This window comes from Metopolophium dirhodum, chromosome 6 (genome assembly GCF_019925205.1).
Source record: "Metopolophium dirhodum isolate CAU chromosome 6, ASM1992520v1, whole genome shotgun sequence".
In the NCBI taxonomy this organism is placed as follows: domain Eukaryota; kingdom Metazoa; phylum Arthropoda; class Insecta; order Hemiptera; family Aphididae; genus Metopolophium; species Metopolophium dirhodum.
The window spans coordinates 9,498,369-9,523,288 of record NC_083565.1 but is presented as its reverse complement, the minus strand read 5'-3'; the positions used below and the strand labels follow the sequence as shown (position 1 = coordinate 9,523,288).

Below are 24,920 nucleotides of genomic sequence, written 5' to 3'. Positions count from 1 at the left end.
AAAGTTAACAAGCTCCAAGTTCAAGTTTTGGGTTAATTTATATAATAATATGTAAAGCGTCTGCGTATTAGATTTATCAATTTAATGTGTATTTAAATTATTTTATTCTTACCTCATCTCTTCTCTTTTTTTCTTTCAAGCTACTCCCGTGTGCTTATAGATTTACAATATATATATTATATTTTTAATTATTGTTCACTTTTACAAGTTATTATTATTATCATTATTAATAAATTGTTCAACAAGGTGAATGTATAGTATTATTATAATTATAATGGATTATTTTTTTTATTGATGAAGTAAAATTAAATTTTTGTTTTCCAAAAAATGAAATTTCCAAACAAAAATATCACAAACACATTTTTAACCTGGAAAATTCCATATAGTCCATTTGTACCGCAATATATTAACTTTCACCATTGGTTTGTCATCACGTTTAAGTTCAAATATTACAACGAACGATAATGATTATAATTACAATCATTACTGCAGTGTTAGGTATCATAAAAATTAATATGTGATACACTGATACTAGTGTCTAGTGATAGCCGATAGGTACTTGCACAGTATACTAATAACCTCAACAATGCGCCGCAGTCACGTGAATTTTGTTTTATATTACCGTCGTCGTGTTTTCGAAATCGGTCGATTTGACAAATCTGACTGTAAAATTCCGGGCGAGCGTTGAGGGATTCGTCTGCAACAGTGTAACGCAAATCCCGAGCGGCTGACGTTGGTTTTATTGACTCAGCAAAAGTGACATTCCGTTAAAGTATTTTTATATTATAATATTAATGTATACACGCGTACCGCATACCTATATAATACTGTCAAAGGCGAGCTGGTTAACGAAAACAATTATCTTGAGTTAGTTTAGTTAAGTCAACGTTAAGCTATACGCATTAATAGTAAACAATCTTAAGAAATTTAAAAGATATATATTTTAACTTTTGAAGTAGAAAGTTAGGTACTCAATATAGAGAAAAGTACCAACATAACTTGGTTGGATTTCTTTTAATTATCTAGTGGATTGCGCATATAGTGATATAAGAACATTGAATTTTTAGAATATCAACTAAATATTTTGTTAAAAATACATCCTATACGATATCTTCTTATTGCATATTAGCTGTAGTGGTTAAGGAAATTACACACGTTTGTTTCGACTATAGTTATAGTCTACAGATATTATATTATAAAAACATGATTTTAATTTTAACTATCATTTTTAAATTAACTGGAAAAATTTAAGTGTTGTTACAAATGGATTATTTTACTACCTAATTAAGTTATTAAGTTAATTAGAAAATTAACGAACTAGTTTAGTCAAAAAATGTATAAAAAAATTAATTATTTACTAGGTAACTAGTTAATGTTCATCTTTGTATATTATATATTATGTACGCATATACGTATTTAATATTTATGTTTGACAGTGGTGAGGGCGACTCGTGGGGGGGAGGGGGATGATGGTCGTGATAGAGATGGGTCATGTTTTGGCTTCAGGAAACTATGCCGTACTAGTTCTCGATCTAGTTAATATCGCTTCAAATTTCCTGTGTCGATAGAGGAAGGAAATAGATGGTGTTTCTTACGCACTGCAGTTTCGTTTAGTAGTTTAGCATATTATAATATATATAAGCTTAGGCACATGGCATACATTTGTTTATAGTTACATATTGTTACGTACATTTTTGCGATGGATTGCCTATAGGTATATGTATGCATAATAATATATTATGGTTCGTGCGTCGATGGCGATAAAGTCGTGAAATACAATAAATAGAGGTATCTAGGTAACATATATTATACGATGTGTAAGCTATTATAATATATAGGTAGCTTATATGTATATTTTTTCAAATGTTTTTGTTTGAATTCGATTTATAAAAACTCAATTCATATATTAATCTAACTATTTAAGTATTTTATATAAATACATAGTATTATAATATACATTGATGAACAGATGAAATAATTTAATAATTTGTTTTTGATAATTTTTTTACTTCCCTTCCATGTATCCATAAGTTTATTCATATGTTTACCATTTCCCACTTCGGAGACTTGCACAGTTGCGCATTCGTTTAAACTAACGAGCACTGGAACGTGTATATAACGGTGGTTAACACGTAACTGACTGTATATGACTGTATAAATACATTATTGTAATATTAATTTATGATTTAGAAGGTTGGGTACATTTTTTCTCACGCATAGTTTTTATCTTAAACGAGCGTTTCCGAAGAAGAAATGGTTTCAAATATATATAATATATTATTTATCACGTCAGTGAATTGCGAATCAACTCACACTGAACACATTTCAAACGTCTTAGTTTTACCATCCCTTTATATTTCACGAGAAAATAGAAAATGTATTGTGCACTTTAGACTTGTGTGTATGTATGTATGTATGTGTGTGTAAGGTTAAACTTTGGACAAGTTACTAATGGGTTCTTTTCTTTCCACAACACATTTTGCTATTAAATTTAGAAGCGCTGACAGCTTAAGCACCATACTTGGTCATTAAATCATGGATTATTATAAAATAAGTTATCTTTGATATTGGAATATTATTGATATCATAGACACTTTTCTGAAAACTGCGGGTGTCATGTCTCATATATTTTTACAATTATATTAGATTCCGTTTAATAATTAAGAAGTATTAGTGTGTAACCTATAGGTGATTTTTTCGTCACGTTGTTCATGCCATACGTATTGTCCTATAATTATACATATTGTGAATTATTTTGTTTAGTTATTTTAAAAAGTTTCCAACTTCAATATAATGCGTGTTTTCTCATAATAATTAGTGTACACTATTTATGCTGCAAATATAAAGTTATAATATGTTATAAATATAAATGTTTTATGATGTTGACAATATGTTTTTTTTATGCAGGATAACTTATTTCGTTTATAAAATACCTATTGCATTATAAAAATATGGATATTTAATGACCCGGGTAGTTTACTTTTTTTTTTTTAATCTGCTGAACAATGGCTACAGTTATTTTTTTAAATTTTTATGTATGAATTATACGGTAGTCGGGTAGTACACTTATGAATTATAACTTATAATAGTTTATAATAGGATTCAGTTTTTGTTAAAACATGTTTGCTTGATTTTTATTAAAACTCTAATCTATTTTTAAATAGAAATGATAATATACCGTTATACAATTATATACAATAGGGGTCAATACCATAATTGTTCTCTAATATTCAATATGCATGTAAGCTGTGAGAGTTTCTATACACATGTAATATTTTTACTGCAATTAAGAATGTTTACTATATTCTAAATTTGCGGAATTTTTTTTTTTTACCCTGTTTTCCCATTAATTGTCGATGATATCATACATAATTTTACCCGTAGTTAGATAAAATATAATGTTATGATGATATTTTGAATATTAAAATATGTTCTCGTTTTATACGAGATTTAAAAATCAGTTGACTAAAGGGGTTTGTTTTATTTTATAATGTTACATAGATAAATATAAATATATTATTCAGCCGTGTATATGTATATAAAATAATTATATAATGGCCAAAAGATATATATTTTATTGAACTTAATAGCCAACATAAAATAATAAATTAGAGCCATTGTGCGGCGATTTAGTTTTGCTTTGAAGTGCGATAACATCCAAGCCAAAGTAATTTTATTATCAAGTATAAATCTTTTAACTTTTAATACGCTTGTATATTTGGTTTGCAGTAAAGGTTATAAAATAATATATCCTTTTTTAAAAATAATAAATGTACCAATTTATACTAAACGATTAATTAAAATAAATATATATTAATATATTATATGAATTAAATAGTTAAAGTGGTTTGAATATTTAAATAAACAATACGTCGTCGTAAATATTTTCACATACAAAAAAGAAAGTATAATAATTAATAAATTACATATTATTCATAGCAAATCGCCATTCAGTTTATACAAGGTTAATATTTAATATTGAAATAATAACACATTTTTATATAAAAAAAAACCTATACATTGGTAAATGGCTAGAGATTTGTGGCCGCAACATTATTTATTTAATTTTATACTACACGTCATACTATTATACTATTTCCACTTCAGATATAAGAAATATAATAGATGTGTTATTATTTGCGCAATTTATCGAATATAATTTAAGTGTATTTTACTGTAAGCCTTCTGACCTTGTTATAAAAATTTCCGTCAGAAAATATTGGATACCAATAGACAATTTGAGTATTTTTGAGAAACCGCGGATGTCAAATATTTTCAAAACTCCATTTATATAATAATAACTGATGGGACAAAATGATTTCCGAACGTGTGGTTGGACGGCGTCTCGATTAGGCATTTTCGCTACACGCAGGAGTAGATTATCTCTTTCGACAAGTAATAATAATAATAATAATAATAATAAATAATAATAACTTGACATTGGCGTAATTCTTCTCAAAAAAAAAAAAAAATGGCGGAAAGGAAATAAGGAAATATTATAATTGCAATTTTAAAAGTAATTTATTTTATTTTAAAACTTCTTTCAAACGAATTCTTTTTTTAAGCTTTATATTATAATGTTTTCTCAGTATTTTTTTAGTTAACAGAAATATCTTTAGAGTGCTATCAGAGTTCTATTATTAATACTAAAGTTTTATTATTTTCTTTTATGTATCCTTTAGAAAATGTAATTATAATTATTTTTTTTCTCTTGCGAAAATTACTAAATACTTTGTTCAGGAAAAATTATCCTTAATATACTATAATTATTATATTATGTACATGGCAACATTTTATCGTTTTATATAAATAGCCTGTATTTGATATGAATATTAATCTGTAATATAATAACGTTTTTTATGTTTTGCACAACCAATGCTGTGGTATCTAACAAAAAAGTATTTTACTTTATTTCAAAAGCTTAATAAATTTACTTAAAAAAAAGTACAAACAAAATATTTTGCTTTGTTTTATAATATTTAATCAATTTCAATTTGATTGTTAAATACTTAAATCCAATAAGTCCCCTTAAAATTAATTTTTAGATTCTGAGCGAAGCGATGAATGTATTGATTTTACAATGATGTGTGTTTTTTTATTTTTTTGTCTGTCATCACCTTTTAGGACAGTAAAAGTGCTTGGATTTTCGTCAACAGTAACTTTTCTGATAGGAAAGTGAATCTAGTTGGTACTTATGTTTATATTAGCATTTTCTATACACCATAAAATTTTGAAAATATTTTGACTCTTTTTGAGCTGTTTACGAACAATGTCAGTTTTCAATTTTTCAGTTTTTTTTTCTATAAATATCAATAAAATTGTATTTGTTGGGTAAAAAGCGTGACAATTTAATATAAGGCTCCTGATATATCGATCTAATAGCAGTTGAAAAATATTAAAAATACATACGCACAATTTTTTTTTATAATCATTTAAAGTTCAAATTTTGACAACATTTATCAAATTTATAATTTATTTATTATTTTGTAGTTAAAAATGTATAAAATGTTTAACTTTTATGGCTAAGGATTGAAAATTCAAAACAAGGCTCCACGTAAATAGGTTATATATAAATTACTTTATTCACAATAATATCATCAAATATACTTGGTAATATCATAGGCTGACTGACTGTTTTCGCTCAGAATCGTTTTTATTATACAATGGTATTATATCATTGAATTCAAATTTAACACCATCCATTACAGTGACCCACTTGTAACCTACTGTACAGCAGAGTGACATCCACTTTTTTAAATTATGTTTTTAATTAAACTTGTAATTTCATATTATAAAACAGATTTTAAATATGAATATTAAATATATTGTTTAACTGACATAGACACATAAACGCACAATATATTATATTATATTGGCATTGTATATTTCACTTATATAATAATCACATATTTAATTGTTATTATAAAATTTAAAAAAAACTTTTTATACCTATAAATGTATAGAATGTATAGCATAAAATATCACAATTTATTAAGAAAAAAGTTTCAATACGATTTAAACGTTTTTAGTATATATAGTAATAATGAAAATTAAAATACATATTAATATATATTATAAGGATATTTTAATAACAACTGATTTAGATACTAATGTAATACATAGAATAAGATATAATGCAAAAACTGAGCATAAAAAAAATAAAAGCAAAAGTGATTTTTAAATTTTTTTTCATCGAAAACCAAATGACCCAATCCAGTTTAATACTAATTATTAGCATCTTTTCAAAAGAATTAAGTCTTGATGATACAATGAAGATTTATAAAAATTATTTTACTAGATCGACTATTTGGTATGTATATTGTATATCATAATGATTGATGAAACTAGAATATCTGTCAAAATATATTTTACTTAGTCTTAAATGTCTACCGTTGAAATTGCATGGTTATTGCATTTATTATTTTGTAACACAACAATTTACTCAATGAACTATCAAGTATAACCATTCAATATCTGTACTTTGGTCGTAATATATTATTACTATTATTATTATATTATGTGTATCACATAATAATATGCAAAAATAATTTAAACAATTTAATATAATAAAAATATATTGATGCTTATGGCAAGATTTTACACATTAAAATGTTTTGGATAACCATGTGCTATTATTATGTTGCATAACTTATAACATGATGCTTGTGTGGAATTTATGTGTATCTAAAACTAGTGAAGCAGAAATATTCGACCAACGTGTTGCCAAAACAATGTGTATACAATTTATATTATATTATATCATAATTTATTCGACGAATATGGGTGCTATCGATGCATATTCGCGCATCGCTTAATCGATAAATGCATTAAAAAAGTTTTGTAGCTAAACGTTTATAAACTATGTTAGACGTAGGTATAATATATAATTTTAAAAAAGTAATATAGTTATACGATATTTTTACAAAGTATAAATAAATGTAATCATATACAATTTTTACTTATTTATAATGAAATTACAGATACAACCCAACATGAAAACGGAGTCCACGTATTTGTTATTCGATACATTTATGAACTTGCCTACTTCTTCTTTAATTACCGATATTGTCTTATCGGCAGTTACGTAAAATACCGTTAACAACTTTAGTCTTCCACATCAATGTATTACTGATCGTATAACTGCTCGGCTTAAAAACTCATCACGTAATTCGGAGATAAAGAATAAATTAATTTCCAAAACTATCGAGGAATGAATTAAATATTATGAAAACGTGAGGCAAGTTTAGTTAGATTTGAGTTTATTGAAACTCCGTATCAAAAACCTTGACGTATTTTTAAAATTAAAACATAATTTTTTTTATAAATTACACCTTATATATTTTTTTTAATTAAGATAGGTTAGAATTTTTTCAAACTGAAAAACTTTTTTAATTTAAATAGATCTATATATTTTTTTTAACACTTAACAACCACATAGATCTTACAAGGTAAAATAATTATAGATACCTGCTTTAAAATTACTTTTTTATACAGTTTTATTTTGAACATAAAGAACAAGAATAATAATCATTAAACAAAGAATATTTGTATTAATAATAAATTACGTCAATATTTACAACGAACAAACATTTTTGCATTAAAAATATTACCAGGGAATACTAAAATAGTCACTATTTTTTTAAAATAACCAATATAACTAAAGATTCAGAGTGAAACTATGAATTAACTCTGCGTGGAAATTTAATAGAATGACATAACTGAAAAGAATTTTTACATTGTGATTATTGAAAATATCCATGTAGGTCCAAAAAAAATGTTCAAATTGTTATTCGTATACTTATATATATTATAAATAATTGATGAGAGTTTCAAGTCTTTAAATTGATATTTTTCAAATAAAAGTAAAAAAAAAACTCATCGATTTTATGAAATTCTGGCATGTCGTAAATTGTAGCTGTTATTCGTGATTATTCCTTAGCAATATGTATTACATAAAAACGTGGGAAAACCAAATAACGACCTCTTTAAAGTACAATACACATCCAATTTACTACCGGAAACAAGATAAACATGAAGTGATCGGATCGCTCCTTTTAACTCAAAAATAAAATAATGACAACACAGTGACGAGAAAATGTTGGTTTGTGCATTATTACAGCATCGAAAAAATGTTTAATATAATTTGATTTAGCGACTGAACGACAACATTCTGCTTTTCACATCATGATAAATTCAAATTTTGTGATAAGTAAAAGAATGATGATCTCTCTGCGCAGTAGGTATAATACCCATACATTCATTATTTTTCCTCTTTCGTTCAAAAGCTTTTATAATATAGGTAGTAATATTAATATAATACAGGTCACACAGATTGTTGCAACCGTTAGATTTAATTACGTAATCCTCATCAATAATATGGTTTGATAATTTAATAGTTTTTGTTTCAGATGTAATAATACAATAATACCGAATGTAGGTATTCGTAATAAAATAAAATGTTTTACATTGTATACTATTATAGTTACTTACGGATTATAAACGAAACACGTGCGATCATGAAATACGAAATCATCAATATTATTTAATAGGTTCGTGTGTATTATTACAATACCTATATAGCATTCATCATAATTCCGTGGTTTGCAAATACGCTCTACAGTAAACAATGCATAAACATTAAAGTCACGCCCGACGTGTTTATGCGTATTTCACACTCCCCGGGCATAGTATTATTATTATTATTATTATTAATAATAAAATCCTTCAGCAACGTGTGAAATCGGAAACTCGGGACCATTAAATTATTGATAATCACGGCGCTCGGGAAAAGCCCTCCGAAAAAAATGTCCCACCTGGAAAATTTTTCTTATATATTTGCTTCAACCCCTCGTCGTCGTCCCCGTGGAACGCCGGCAAACACGTCACTCAAACAATTTTAGATATCCAAGATCAACAGAAACATTTGGCGTTGTTTGACATTGACACGCAAAGCGAGTGATTAGCTGATCCGTTTTGCCACGCCCTCGGGGTATCCTTAGTTAATAAATCGAATATGTATAATAGGCACATTATACTTATGTATATTAAAAACAATTGATAGGTATTAAAACAACAGTAAATATAGTATGATAAAAGGGTCATAATTTATCGACATCATAACATTTTTTATGCAACTTGTAGATAGCAAAATTCATTGTAACGATACATAATATTATACAATAGGAACTCTTAATATTTCGTATTAATTCAGACAAAGTTCTGTCCGAATTAACGATTGGTCCGCATAGCTGTAAGTTATTAAAGGGTTCTTGTATGACCGAGTCCTACTTTGGTTCCACTACCCTTTTATTCATTAGTTTTGATACCGAATTACGAGAGAAAACAATTTTAAATATATAATATATTGTGATAAAAGGTGTCCGAAAGGGTCAAGTTGATTAAACTAATCGTCAGTGAAAAAAATCATCAATGAGTGGGAGGCGAATAGCAACCCAGATAACTAATTTCTCGTAGATAAATTTGTTTTATATAGGCCATAGGTTAATGATAAAATTGTCCGGGAATTTGTTCTAGTCACTATTATTAATTGATTCATGTGGCACCCGGATTACCAAGTTCATTGGACACTACAAGCATCAAATTTCTACCATATACCTAATATTTTAAGTAAAAATAAGTGTTGTTGTTATTCATTTTTCCGGTAGCACCTCATCGTTAAAATGTTTAGGTATGTATTTATTTTAAAAAATAAGAGCTGTTGCACAAAGTTAGGTATAATTGTAACATTATAAAAGTATAACATATAGGTACAATAGGTAGGTACATAATATTATTATTATGTTTACTAACTCGATATAGACTAGTTAAGACAGTTACGTTATAGTATAAAAGTGAGTAATAACTTATAAGTATAACAAATTAATAATTTGTGATAACAAAGTATAAATGGACTGATTCTTCCAAAAATAATAAATCCTCGTTGGCGATTCGCATCGTTTTAACAATGAGTAGGTGCATATAATATTTATTGTCACAGGATAGGAAAAGGAAAATAAAATTATGGGATTTTGAAGTTGAGATAGTTTTAGAGGTCAGTATATAAAATAATGACGTTATAACTTACGAATGCTCTGTATTAATGTTAATATTATCACTTAGAAATATCGTGGCCCAACTCAGTTTTTACAACATTTCAAGAGAAATAAAAATCTGTATCGTTGCCAAGAATTTTTAATGTTAGTAACCCTCAAGAACAATTATAAACTCTCAAACGTGTACTGCGACTTTCTGTAAAGTTATTTTTACCAAAATTAAATTTTTATTAAAAATTCACGAAAATTGTCTTGATAACAGTGTAATATTTACAATTAGATAGATCATGCTATTGAGATTGCTCGTTTTTTAGGTCACAATATTTTGACTAAAGATTTATGAGAGTGGCCTTGTAATATTTTAAATTTAGATAGGTCTTGTTATCTGAGATTGTTGTTCTTACATAAAAACTAATAACACGGTCCGGTATTTTCTTAAACGAATCAATATTTATACATACGAGTATAAAACGCGAATTAAAATTATTTATAAGTGACAATATATTTATATACATGTAGTCGAATCTGGGGTACGGGAGACATGATTACGTGGTGTGTAGACAACGTCATATTTACTATTAAGAATAATCACAATACATTTATAACAATAGGTAATAACAATGAATGTCATGAAATGATTATACTTGCATATAAATTATGTTACCTATGATTTATAAATAAAAACTTATCAACATGCTTGTTATCAATATTGATTGATATAATATTTCTTTGTTTGATTTTGAACGTAGTTATTTAATTATAAACTGTCCATTTCACCATTATTTTTAATGAGATGTTAATTAAGTTGTCAACAATATTTTATAGCACACCTAATTAAGAGTCTTTAAAAACTTTTTATGATACACCATGAACAACTTACTGAAGATAAGTAGCTGTACGGTATAATATAGGGTTAAACTCATGGAGGAGAATACAATTTTTCTCCAATCATAAAATATACGTAACCGTGTTTATTGTAGTAAATGGACCACTGTCTCTGTGCCGAGAAAGAGGAGAAATAGGCAATGAAGTCTCGTATTTCAATATTTGTTTTCGGTTCACGTTCTTAATTTATTGTTATTGTAAAAAAAAATTGTTTATGTTTTATAATGCCGGACTACGAAGTAAGTTACCTAATTTTCATAAAACGCTCATAAAATTATTATTTACGGAATTTTTATACGATTTCCCCCCACCCCCACTAATCCACATCACGTGGCAATAAGTGGAACATAAAATATATTTATTTTCTTTTTAAGTTCACCTCTAAATTTTCTAAAGATCGTTTTTCTTATCAGTTTCAAGTGTGTAAAACAATAATATATCCGCTGCAATGCGAATGCGAAACGCGAATCGATTGCCCGTGTAGCAATATGTCAAGCATATCAGTATAAACTAGTTTGCTAGTGCAATAAGTACCCAGTCCGTAGGCGATTTTATTTTTTAAGACATTATAATATATTGTTTTGACGATTGCAAGCGAATTGCACATAACACGCTAGCAATTACCGCGGAAACCATATACGTTGGTGTAAACCTCTATACCTACATGATGGTTATGTATACACCACCGCCACCATCAAAGTTTTTATCGTTCTCGTGGCATCGTTTTACGAAAACCAAATCTCGTGGGGAATCTCGTACAAACACGCGTGTTATAACACACTGCGTCGGGCACGCATATCATATAAAATGTGTTTAATGCTATGCACAGTATACTTACATATATAGGGTACGTTTTTTAATTTCGCATATCTTGTGCCAAGTTCCTGTCTTTCGGTTTTATTTATATTTTATGTCGAAGTACATACTCGCTGTGCCTCTGCACCATTTATATTATATTATTATACTGTATATATGTACACGTCCGACAAATTCGCTCTTTTCGACATTGTTATTATTTTTTTTTTTTCAATTTCTATTCTATTATTATATCGTGTTTTTATATACTTGTATTAACTACTGTAGTACGCGTACATTTTTTTTCGACGAAAAATAATTCTAATATTTGTTTGTCCCGGAATTGTTTCTTTTAAAACCAACAAGAGAATTAATGATGACATTATATTATACCGATGTAGTACAATATATTATTATTATAACAACTATTGTAAATAATTTCCGTTCGGTATAAATGTAATGATTATTTTACGCTGCTTCTACATAGGGGGGGGGGGGGGGGGGAGGGGGAGAGGGAGGAGAACACTCGTTACAGATGGAGTCCGTCTAATCTAATTAATACGATATTTTGTTCACTGCGCGTATTTACGATAGAATAGGGGAAAAAAATATGCAGCACTGGTAAAATTGTATTTTATCATTATAACGCGTGGATTCGAGAATTATCGGGATTATTGTAATAGTATTAGAGCATTATCGATTAAACAATTTTCTGATGTCTGGATACTCGTAAATTCGGGTGTTTTGAATTATGGCGTTGTTATTATTATGGCGGCAGACAATGATTTATCGCAGAAACTAAAGGCGGTTTGTGGTTGAGGCGTATAATATTACACGCCACATGGTGAAATAAGATATATATATTTATATTGCAACGCCATAATAAAATTTATATTCATTTTCGTTTCGTATTTAAATTCTAAATTTCACTGTCGTAATATTTAAACCAACCAAGTGTTCGTTTAATTATTCCGTTCAGACAATTATTATCATAAAACCAAACAAAAATTTTTATTAATTTGTACACTATATACAAAATATTAAAAAATGCGTTTTTGTTTCCGATACGTTGAACATTTTTATCCATAACCTATGTGAATGCATTAAAGGATACAATTAAAAACATGATGGTAGAATGAAACTGTTTCATTCGGTGTGTACTACCTATTATTATTTATTTACTGTAGAATTATAAATTGTAGTAGAAATTTGTTTAGAAAGTTATACGAACACTACTAATTACTATACAGTAAGTATTTACACCTGGAATACACGCAAGATGACAGAATTAAGAACAAAGTAATTATTATAATCACAGGTTATTAACTGAAAACAGTTAATGTTATTAAGATTTTATTGTTTAGTTATGTTTATTTGTATAAAATCTCTTTTTATTATGAAAGAAAAATATTTTTTACAATCTCCATAAGGAATATTATATTATGCAAAAGTGTTTTTCTCAGAAACAAGCACAGTCGTTTGAAATATAATTTTTAAAAAAAACATCAAAGTTTTTATTAATAATAGGGGTCAGATGTTTATGAAATTTCGTGTTTTTTTCTATTTTTTCCGTTTAATACTTACCTTGTTACAAATTTTCACGTTAACTAATATCATTTTTATTTTGCATTGTTTTTGGTACCTATTGACATTATAAATGCATATTTAGCTATTTAAGTTCATTTTAATATTTTTTTACTTTAAAATATTAATATAATTTATTATTATAATATTATGTACATTAAATTAATTTTTCATGTATAAACATTCAGTGTTATCATTGGGTGGCTTCTTTACTCACCTTATTTTTCTTTTTTTTGTATACTGTTATCTGTCTCTTATCATATATACTTATTATGCCATGCGATATAGATTGTATATTTCGAATTAAAATAAAAAAATGTTTATACATTTGTATTATGTATATAAATACATATTATATCCTAGGTGTATTACATGTATTTCAATATAGAATTCCAATGTTTGTTTATTAAATTATAATCAATACGATTTTAACGAATTTTATATTATTTTTTTTTTGTTTCTATAAAATCGGATCATTTACAAACATTTATTAAGTTTTATAAATATCTAATTTGTTTTAGCCACAAAGTAATCTAAAATATTTTTCTCTGAAATACAAAACTCATAATATAATATGGTGTCGTTAAAATAAAATATAATACTCCACGAATAAGAATAATAAAAAAAATAATATTTTGATTTAAAAATGTTGTTTTATAATAACTACGAATTATCAAAGAAACAAATAATATGAAAGCTTATACTTTTGATGTAATGAGTGTTTACTTATAAAAATAAACCACCCTGTACATAGCATTATGTGCCATTAATCAGCGTTAATGTGTTTCATACAACTATAATGTTATAATGTTATGTATACACGTCGTACTATGATAACCTATATTATGGTAGATTACTATTATACATACGCAAAAACGATCGTCGTGTTTAAACGTACAGTTTTTAATCGTGACAAAAGTTTAGTTTACCTACAATTAAAACGTAATATTATATTATACAAATGTTAGATTGTCGGGCGACTGACGTGTTTAACGTAGTGCGATAATATAGAATCGACGACACCGACGAAAGGAGTGCGACATTGTTTCAAAACAATTTTAATAGTCGAAACATACTTCAAAGTTGTATACTATAATAAATTCTCCCTTAGTTGTTCGTGAAATATCGCGGCGTGAAGCAAATACCACCTCGAAAGAGTCGGCAAACATTTATTTATAATTAAACCACAAGAACAGAAAAAATAACATCCGAATTGTAAAAATTACGTTTTACGTATTTATATGCTTTCGCTTTGGCTGGTAGTTGGTACCTATTCTGTATAATCATACGATAGAGATTATCATAAACAAAAAAATCAAACTCTCTGTATTGGTACCGCGTTTCCTGTCATATATTTTGTATTGCAATATGCATCTTAACACCTAAATCTACGTATAGGTACTATGTGTTTATTTATTTGAAATTTTAGTATCAAAAATTAATGATAAAATTACCGTCATTAACACCCTGCTTATAGAAAAAAATTAGTCAAATTTAAGCCCGTCGATCATAATTATCTCTGTTTAGAAAAATATATACTTAATAATTAGGGTATGGATGCTTATATGAACTTAAAATTTCTAAAATAGGTGTATGCATTTATTTACTAAAAAAATTACCAAATATGCATTAAAAAAAAGTTAGGTTTATATGCAGTTTTACCTAAAAAAAACCCAAAATATTCACATATAAATAAACCTTTTTCACGATTAAAAACTATACGTTTAAACGCGACGATCGTTTTTCACGTATGAATAATAGGTAGTATACCTACTATAATATAGATTATCAGTACGACGTGTATACATAACATTATATTTTTATGAAACAGGATGTCAGTGCATGTTGATTTATTTTTATAAGTAAACACTCATTACCTTAAAAGTATAAGCTTTTATATTATATTTTTCTTTGATAATTCGTAGTCGTTATAAAACAAAATTTTTAAATCAAAAAATAAATTTTTTATTGTTCTCATTTGTGGAGTATTGTTATTTTTTTTTTAACGGCACCATATTATATTATTAGTTTCATATTTCAGAGAAAATATTTTTCTGAAATCTTCATTATAATATAAGAATCTTATTTCGATCGATAATTTATAATTATTAATTAATTATAGAGAGTAGGTATTTAAGGTTCTGATGAGTGAAGAAGTCGACCAACATTTTGCAGAATACCCCTATGCTACTATATTTATTTCGCTCATCTAAACTTCATATTATATTCGGCACGTCCTATGTAAATTAATTGGATAGTCAGTAGCTGTATTATTTTTTATAGACACTGACTTTCCAATTAATTTGCAACGGTATAATAGGTACTTATAATTATTTATAACGTTTCGTTAGAAATCCCATTTTAATATACCTACTATGTGAATTATTATCAGAAAAATATTCTACTCTGAAAATTTCAGATTAAATTTAAAATTAAATTTAAAATGTATGCGGTTGTTCAAAAAAGTTCAAATGCTAAACATTGAATATAACGATAAAACCAATTTTTTCTTCAAAAACGTAATAGTTATTATATTATGTAAGTAATGACTTAGAATTGTGCATTGTAAACATAATATTTCCTACGAAATGATTAGTGCTTACATATTTTGAAAGAATCACTTTGGTATGTTATAATTTATAGTAATAATAACGTAGCGTCGATGGCTTTGAAACGTAAAAACAAACGGTTATTTTTCTCGTCTTCACCCGTCGTTCACAACATTGTTATAATTATTCATCATTACTATAGTTATTATTATAATTTTATAACACAAAAAAAATCATTGCGCGGTGATTGAATTCAGTCACGAAACGTGTTCTGAGTGCCGCTAGTTCCCGGATGGATAATCACCCGGATTTTTAGTGAAAAAATCCCTTTCCACGCATACACACACGTGTACCAATCCAACCAAACCCTCCCCCCCCCCCCTTCAAACAGCTGAGGGCCGTAGTTGACGGGACTAAGATCGATAAAAATAAATAAATAAATAATTATAGCGTGTAACGTATTGTTGTTAAACACGTCTGCAGTCACATTTTTATCGCATGTCTCCTATAGTCCAGCATCTGCGTTATTGTCGAGATTGTGTAATGAATTTAGCCACCCGCCCACCCGCCACGCAAAGTGTCGACAGTCGAGCAAAAACAATTGCCGCGTATATAATATATAATATTATATATATAGTTACGTATCGCGGGCCGGAAACACGTCCGAATCGCATTCGATCGGACTGCGTCGAAATGAGTTTGGTCGTTTATTAAAAACACTGCAATCGGTGTATATGTGTATTATTATATTATATCGATTCGCTGTAAATCAATATCGCCACGACACTCGTCGCTATATAGGTATACGCAGTTCCGGGAGCCTTTTAGGGCCGTAAACCCACCCACCCCGCCAATAGTGAATTTTTATTTTTCGAGGATTATTCTGTAATATATTATGTAGGTACATAATATATATATATATTATATTCAGTATACACGTCATCGTTATATGTACGTTCCAGGTTCTGTGGCTTACGATTTTACGATTCGCGTAGATAGAACTGAACATTTATATATTTTAACGTCCGCGTGACCGTAGCCAAAAAAACGTCACGCGGCTAATAAAATATGAAACTATATAATATATTATTATTATTATTACACGCCACACGGAGTGTGATTCACCAAGCATGCGCACTCCCAATTCGTACTATAATTAAGTGTACCATGCGTGTTTATGTGTTTATTTAATAACTTTTAGACTTTTTAAGTACGTTCAAAGAATTAAAGAGTGAAATAGGTACATAGATTTGTATACCCTTTTAAAGAAGTCCATAGGCGATAAAAATTCGCACCCAAAATCCATATTGTAACTCAAATGATTTTTTTTTTCAATAAACTGGAATTTATTTTACAAATTTCATGTGATACTATTATATAATTTTGAATTTTTTTTTTTTGAATTGTTTTGATTTTGTAATTATTACCTATTTAGTAATATTAAAGTACGATTTTACTATCAGTTTATATTAGTCATTAATTGTTTCTCGTAATTAACACTTTGTTACATTCATGCATAATAATGCCTTCATTTCATTTCATTTTATAACAGATCATTTCTAATAAAGACATATTATTGAAGTAATAATTTAAGGAATATCCTATAGTACCTACATAGTTTTCAAATCACATATTTTCTAAGCTGCTTAACACCCGTATTAACCCACGTTAACCCGAATAATAACCGGTAATGAACGCACCCAAACGTTTGTTTAAGTTTTGTATTCCGGCACCAGAAACCCGAAACCCAAATAAATAATTTAGGTGCAAGACCCTGAAAAAAACTTCACAAACGAGAACTGATTATTATTACTATTCCCGCGAACTCACCGTCCTTGTCGTAGTGGCTCCAGACGTCCATGAATTGGTTCGCCGATAGTTTTTTCAGTTCGCGGCTATGCGGGTCTCTGTATTGTTTCATGAAGTTGGTCGCTTTTTCTAAATTCAATTTTTTCTGTGCTGCCGCCGCTTCCACTGCAGCCGATGCCGAAGATGCGTCCGAAGAGAAACTCATTTTGTATAATTTCTACACGACATAATAGAAACAAAAATTTAATAACCTTTACATGAAATATTATGTACGCAAAAGGCAATAATTTACACGCGTTGGTATTTAAAAACATAATATTATGCAATCCGAACAAAGTTACCACACTTTATGTATTATAATATATTGAATAAAAATGAAGTGACATTTCCGAAACGTGAATACTATCGTGTGCAACTCGTGTTCTCGTACTTTTCATTAAGATTTTCGTGTTTACAACAGGTCATGGTGTGAAAAAAAATATAAAATCTCAAGATGATTAATAATTATAACTGAAAACTTTCAATGTGACATAGTATAATTATAATATGACGTTGTATGTTATGATAACGATCATATCTACATGTTTTGATAATTTACAAACTATACAAACGATAAAATCGATTTCATTATTCGGTAAAGTACGGTGATCCTAATAAAAGAAAGGTCAATCTAATATTAAAAACGAACGATTTGGTTTAATATTTTCATTTTTATTTCAACAAAAACACGGTCGGTCCTATAAACAAGAAATACTCCGAATTCTTCTTAAGTCGATATTATATACCTGCATAGGAGGTAAGATAACTTTTCTTTTTTTTCGAGTTGATAACTTTTAATACTGTACTTGAAACCAAAAAAAAAAGTTCAGCGGAGGATGATCAAACCTATCATCTTCCCCGTGCTACGAAATAAATACACCTCTACTCATAACGTAATTTTCGTCCGAGCAAGTTTGTATCGCATTATTATAAAAATCGTATACGATTGCAGGATAAACTCAACTATGCACCCATAATATAATAATAGTGGCTATATTATTATTCTCCGAGCACTGTTTATCTTTTTTACGTCGATAACAAAAGTAGGTACTTCGCGTATAATAACAGTTTACAATAATTGAATACGAAACGGTCACTGCAGGCCATAATTTCATTTATTTATTATTATTATAATTTAGGTAGGTACCTACTTATTTTCGTTATTATTAATCGAAATCAAAAACTATAAACCCTTTGCTGAATTTTATCATCGTGTTACGTGTGAATAATAATAATAAAAATAATTGTTAAATCCTATATTGAATATAAATTCGTAAGTTGAGATAACAATCGTTTTTCCGACTGAGCATTTCCTACTCCAAACGAATAATCTTTACCGAGTGATTAAATTTATACAATACATTACCATACACCTCTATATATATTAGATAGTTGGCAAACTATTCATGCATAATAATAGATAAATTATGAACAGCCACGGGCTTAACTTAATACAATTACGGTAAAATAATCTTTTAAAAAGGTTTAATACCTACAACAATATTAGTATTCTCTGAGAAATGTTTCAATCAATTATAATATATTATTTTACTCATGAGTCATTATAATTTCATTTTCCTTTGTTATTTAAGTCCCGGAAAGCATTAAACGTGAAATATTTGATTACATTTTAATTAGAATATAATATATTTTTTGACCTTCATTATTTAAAATGTTTCTTAAAAACCTATTTTTAATTACCCACAGATCCATGTCCCTTTACACAACATTACCATTATTATTATTATTATTATTATTATTATTATTATTATTACTTTTATTATTATTATTGCAATAATTACTATGAGTACCATTATGAATTTATAATTTCATCTAAAATGTCTTTTGTTCGTTTACACCTCAGCAATTGTATCGCAATTTGCAGTTAATTGAATAAAACAAAGTAGAGTTAAGACATAGTGAAGTCATAGACAATGTAAATACACTGTTTTTTTAATCATAATGAAAATCCAATGTAAACCAGCCATATTGAATATGCATAGTAGGTATGCAGAGTACGCGCTATCAACTTAAAACAACATAAATAAGATAGCTGTCAAGAAAAGTCAACAAGACAAGTATAAACTTTTTGTATTAACTTGCAAATGTAAATCAATAGTAGGTATTTTAAATTAGTGCAGACGGTGCTTGAAAAATAGGAACCAAAGATATCAATTCAGTGCCTGTCTGTTATTGATGTTTTTCATTTCGGCCGTTTGAAAGAGTTTCGATGTGCGGCGCTCAAACGATAAATTTTACGACGGATGCGTGAATTCAAGTCTATTTTGACTCGAGGTCATAGATCAACAGGCAATTCATTGTTTTTTTTTTTGCTTGCGTGCGAAACCTTGGAATAGCTTTTAACGTAGGCTTATGGTTTACTTGACTCGACATTCTTTACAACATTAACGTGTGCATCCTTCTTTTTACATTTTGACGTAAATTATTATTTATTAACGGTCGTTTTGAAAACAAGTCCACGGGTGAGTGGGAAAAAGGTGAAATGAGGCCTAATGGTTTTTGATGTGTTTTCAGACGAAGGCGTGCGGATGTCTAATTTTATGAAGGTACGAAAATGAAGAGTGAACGCTGTCATGTAAGTGTCACCGCTGAAACACAGATAAATGCTTTCAAAATCATAAATATTATGTTTATTTGTTTTGTAATCATTTTGATGATCCGCTTTAATAAGATCTACGTGCTAATAATTAGTGGTATATGGTAGAGCGAGGAAGGATTCGTGTTACAATGATGTATGCAGTGGCCAGTGGCCAGTGGCGTATTGTTGTGTGGATGTGTGAATGGTTGGATGAGGGTGTATGTGGGACGGCGTACGATCAGTTCTCTTATTTTTGTTTTGTGAAAAGATGTACCTACGTTAAATTTTCATGGTTTCTTTTCGAAAAGTACTCAAAGAAATATACAAAAACTATTGGATTCGTGAAATCGAGAAAAAATGTTTGATAAGGTTGTTAGTTTTTACCATTGTTTCCTATCTACGATGTAAACGGTATACCCACGATATTTTTGCCAATATATCACTGGATGGTCTGGATGTATGTTGTGTGTGTGTGTGTGTGTGTCTGTATATGTATGTCGACTGTCTGTGTGTACGTGAGTTTTTCTGTCTTACTCGTTTTTATAAAGGTACTTTTTTGAGCAGTTAAAGAGGTGAAACTTGTTCACATGGCCGTATATACCAATCGATTGTACATTGAACACAGATTGTACTTTAGAGAGGTCGTTTTAACAAAATTGCCAGTAGTTCAGAAAAACGCGTTGAATAACAGCGAGCAAATCTAAAATAAATGCCCAATAAACGTGCACGCCCGATCTTATCAACATTATGGACAATCTCTGCGAAAATCAAGATAATTTAGAATTTTAAATTGTAATTTAATAATGCACTGCATTATGTTGCGCTGAGGAAAGAAAAGTGAGACGATAAGTGTCTATAAACGACATAGTAATATACTCTCTGATTATTATTGATGGCCGGATATTGATTTGACTGAATATCTTTTTGCAATAACAACACGGTGACTGCCGTGAATATTTGTATTTTTGTATGAAATTATCACTACTGCAGTATGAGATTCATTAGTTGAATTTTAAGCCCCTTGATTTAGTTATTGATCTCACAATATATATGTATATTTCAAACAATGAAATATAGGTCACATTGTTTAGCGTTTTAATCAAGAAAAATTTTTTAAATTTATGAAAAAATGTCTATAAAGTATTAAAGTATGTGGCACTGTGATAAAATATACGTCACAGTAGGTCTCAATAGGTTACTCATGGTTGATTATTATTTCTAAATCGCATTTTTCGAAAAGTATTGCAGTGTAAATCTCGGTGTTAATTGTTTGAAAGCTCGACATTTATTATTCCAAAAAGGTAAATAACACCAACTTTTAATTATGTTTCTTTTACTCGACAAATAAAACCCCGAATATTTGTGTTTTAATTACTTTTATTGTAATATATTTAATTATTGTATTCATAATACCGCAAATACACAATACATAATAAGTACAAATATTAAATGCGTAAAAATGTCATATGATGCTAAACTCATGATTGTATTGTTAAGACTTTGTATAAAATAATATAATTTAACTTTTTAAATATTCTCATTGATAACGTTAGTACAATCAAACAATTAATTTATTTGTTCTTGTGCAATTTTCAAAAAATACCTCCATGATTGGATATTTGTTACAAAGTCACGAAAACTTATTTTTGTCGTTAATTAAAAACTATTCAACAACAAACGAATTATAGGTTATAAGTGCACAGAGGAGTATCTAAATCACGTTAAATGCATGACTACATATTTCAAGAAATGTGAACAATGGATGGAATTTCATTGATGTTTTTCTTCATTCGATTGGAATAAAGAACGCATTATAGCGAACAAACAAAAAAACCAATACTGCTCAAGTCTCAAGACTTAATTTCTCTCTGATGAAAAATTTGTTTTAACCGTAGTATAAAAAAAAAAGGCGTATATAAATGTATATTGTAAATATACACACCATATTCATACTCTTTGAATAAGATTCTTTATTATGCTAAAAATATCACAATGTTTTTTAAAATACGTCTTACCTACAGATTTTGTGGTTGCTGTATATATACACTTTTATTAAAAAATTCTCTAAGTAATCATAGTTCATACCATTCACAGTTTAACTATAATAATATTTTTCGTATAGATTATATTTCAAAATGTATATTATGCTCAAACTTGACAAATTTTTTTGATTAATTTAAACATAAAGTTGTGTAAGAGTAGCAGTGTATTGTATTTTGCGTAGGTACCTACCTATGTTAGAAAAATGAATATCATAAAAATTACACAAATCAAATATAATAATATATAATAAGCAAGTGTTTTTTTATTTAATAAAGGATAATTTAATAAATTTGTAAGTATATTATGATGAAGTATCTATTAAGATAATGATTTTTATATTACACAGTGCATCTAACTAAATCCTCTAGACTTCTAGAATCTAGAGCGTAAGTTACATAATATTATAAAAACAATATTTATATTTTCAAGTTTATTATCAATACCCATATGAAATAAGTCGCACCTAACGATGAATCTTTTTAATAATGATTACATAATTTGTAGGTAATAACATAATACATTTTTTGCATTTTACTAAAACAAACACATCAGATTAACATCGTTGAAACAAAACGTTTTACATTTAAATGAATTCGTTTTTTTTTTACATTTTGTTCAAACTTCAAAAGTCCAAACTGTTATTATTTTGTTTAACGTTATTGTTACTGATTCAAAAAATCGTTTCGTACATTACGCTTTAAATATTTAATACCTATGTTGCAATATGTTAACTATGAAGTTATTATTATTATCGTATAGTATTATACCTATCGCATCGTTACTCCTAACGTGCGGCTTGCTTTTAATATTACGCTAACAAAACATAAACCGGATAAACCGTTCACGCGAACCCACCCGTAGTTTCATTCGCATTACAATCGGGTTCGCAATTTTCTTTGAAAAATCATGCTTAAATAGGTACCACGCACTACATCAGTTATATCTAATGCATATAATGTATACACCGTTCATATTAAATCGTATATAATATATATATATCGTAATAATAATAATAATATATTGTGGGTCACAGTTGGTCACATCGATTTGTGTAAAGCCATCCGGTATTTCGGTCACGTGACCAAATGCAGTCTTGATACGTACACACAAATCCAAATCGAATGTGTATGCATAATATAATAATAACAATATACATATTATAATGCTGACGAAAGGGCAAACACACTCACACGCGGACATTAGAATTTAATACGTATATATATAGAAGATACCGATTTACATAAAAACTTATTCAAATCATTGACCCCCTCACCCTTCACTCTACCGTCGTGACCGCCGAGCGTTACCAGCCATGTCGTTTGAGAATAATATAATATCATATATGCGTGTGGCGGCGTTGAGCGTTTACAGCCGCACTCGTATAATATAATTTTCCATCCCGCGCGCCACAGCAACATATTATATTATATCAGAGGCTCTTTCCAGCGTTCGATTAGGTCGTACCGGATCGTAATATTATACACAGGGTGTTTACAAAAGAAAATCTGGTTGAAATTTCGAAAAATCGTACCGCGGGATGTTGGCAAGCTAGCCGAGACCGGGGGACCTGTACTGATGTGAATGGGAGGTTTTTAAATTTTTGGTCACCGGCAGATGGCTCTTGGAACGCTATATGCCTGTGGTGTGTAGAGGAACGCCTTCGTTCCTTTCAGTTCCTAGCTTGGTGGAAACACCTCATCAGAAAGCGTTTTGCGTACCTATAATCGAATGATGATATAATGCGTCTTATGGTGTCTGATGGGTTCACATTTCAAACATTTATAGAGATTTGTTATACGATAAAAAACTCCCGAATCTCTTGTTCACGATGTCTGATAGACGATTCTCGTAGGGCAGTTTTTTATATATAAATTTGATTTTTGAAAATTCCCCCCTCCTTTATGTTTTGTAAATATCCTGAAGGACTGCAGTATATTATATTGTTGGAATATTATGATAAAGATTTTTCCGCGAGCACCCTGGATGACGCGTAGGTATTACATTTTATTATGATATTTTCTAATATTGTATTAAAAAAAACGGTCGATCCGACAATGGACTTAAATGCCATATAATATAATATAATATAATACACGATTCAATAAAACCGCTTAGTGCAGTATATAGTATTTGCGTTGCTCTTCGACTGTCACGCACTACATCCTCTGAAGTCGACTTGCTGGCTATATATTATACTGTTTGTTGAACGTACGCTGCAGCCTTACGTGTGTCGTGTACCGAAATTCAAAAGGAAGCACAGCTCACATTATAATACCACACTGTTACACGGTGGTTTAAGTATTATAAACTATAGCGCGCGCGAAGGGGGTGTGCCGCACGACCGATCCGTCGCGTGATTTTGAGCTCGATCGCGATTATGAACCGGAGAGCTGCACAATGGATTAAATGCCCGGGTATTATCATATAAGTCGATGGCGGCCGACAGCAGTCCTACCGGCGTGCCAAATTCGATATCCGGGGCTCAAATATTTAACGCGTTTGTTGCGCGCGGCCCTTAGAATCTTGTACCTGTAGACCGTAACCGTAACCCGTTAACCACGAACC

At 28.9% G+C, this 24,920-nt stretch overlaps 1 protein-coding gene across 1 annotated transcript in view; it reads right to left on the bottom strand.

Moving 5' to 3' along the window:
* LOC132946756 (calbindin-32) overlaps nt 1–24,920 on the bottom strand; it is a 72,473-nt gene that overhangs the window by 46,661 nt on the left and 892 nt on the right. Inside the window, exon 2 of the mRNA XM_061016816.1 lies at nt 17,696–17,891. Coding sequence (XP_060872799.1) covers nt 17,696–17,879 — 184 coding nt within the window. The 5' untranslated portion in view covers nt 17,880–17,891. The remainder of the gene's footprint in view (nt 1–17,695; nt 17,892–24,920) is intronic.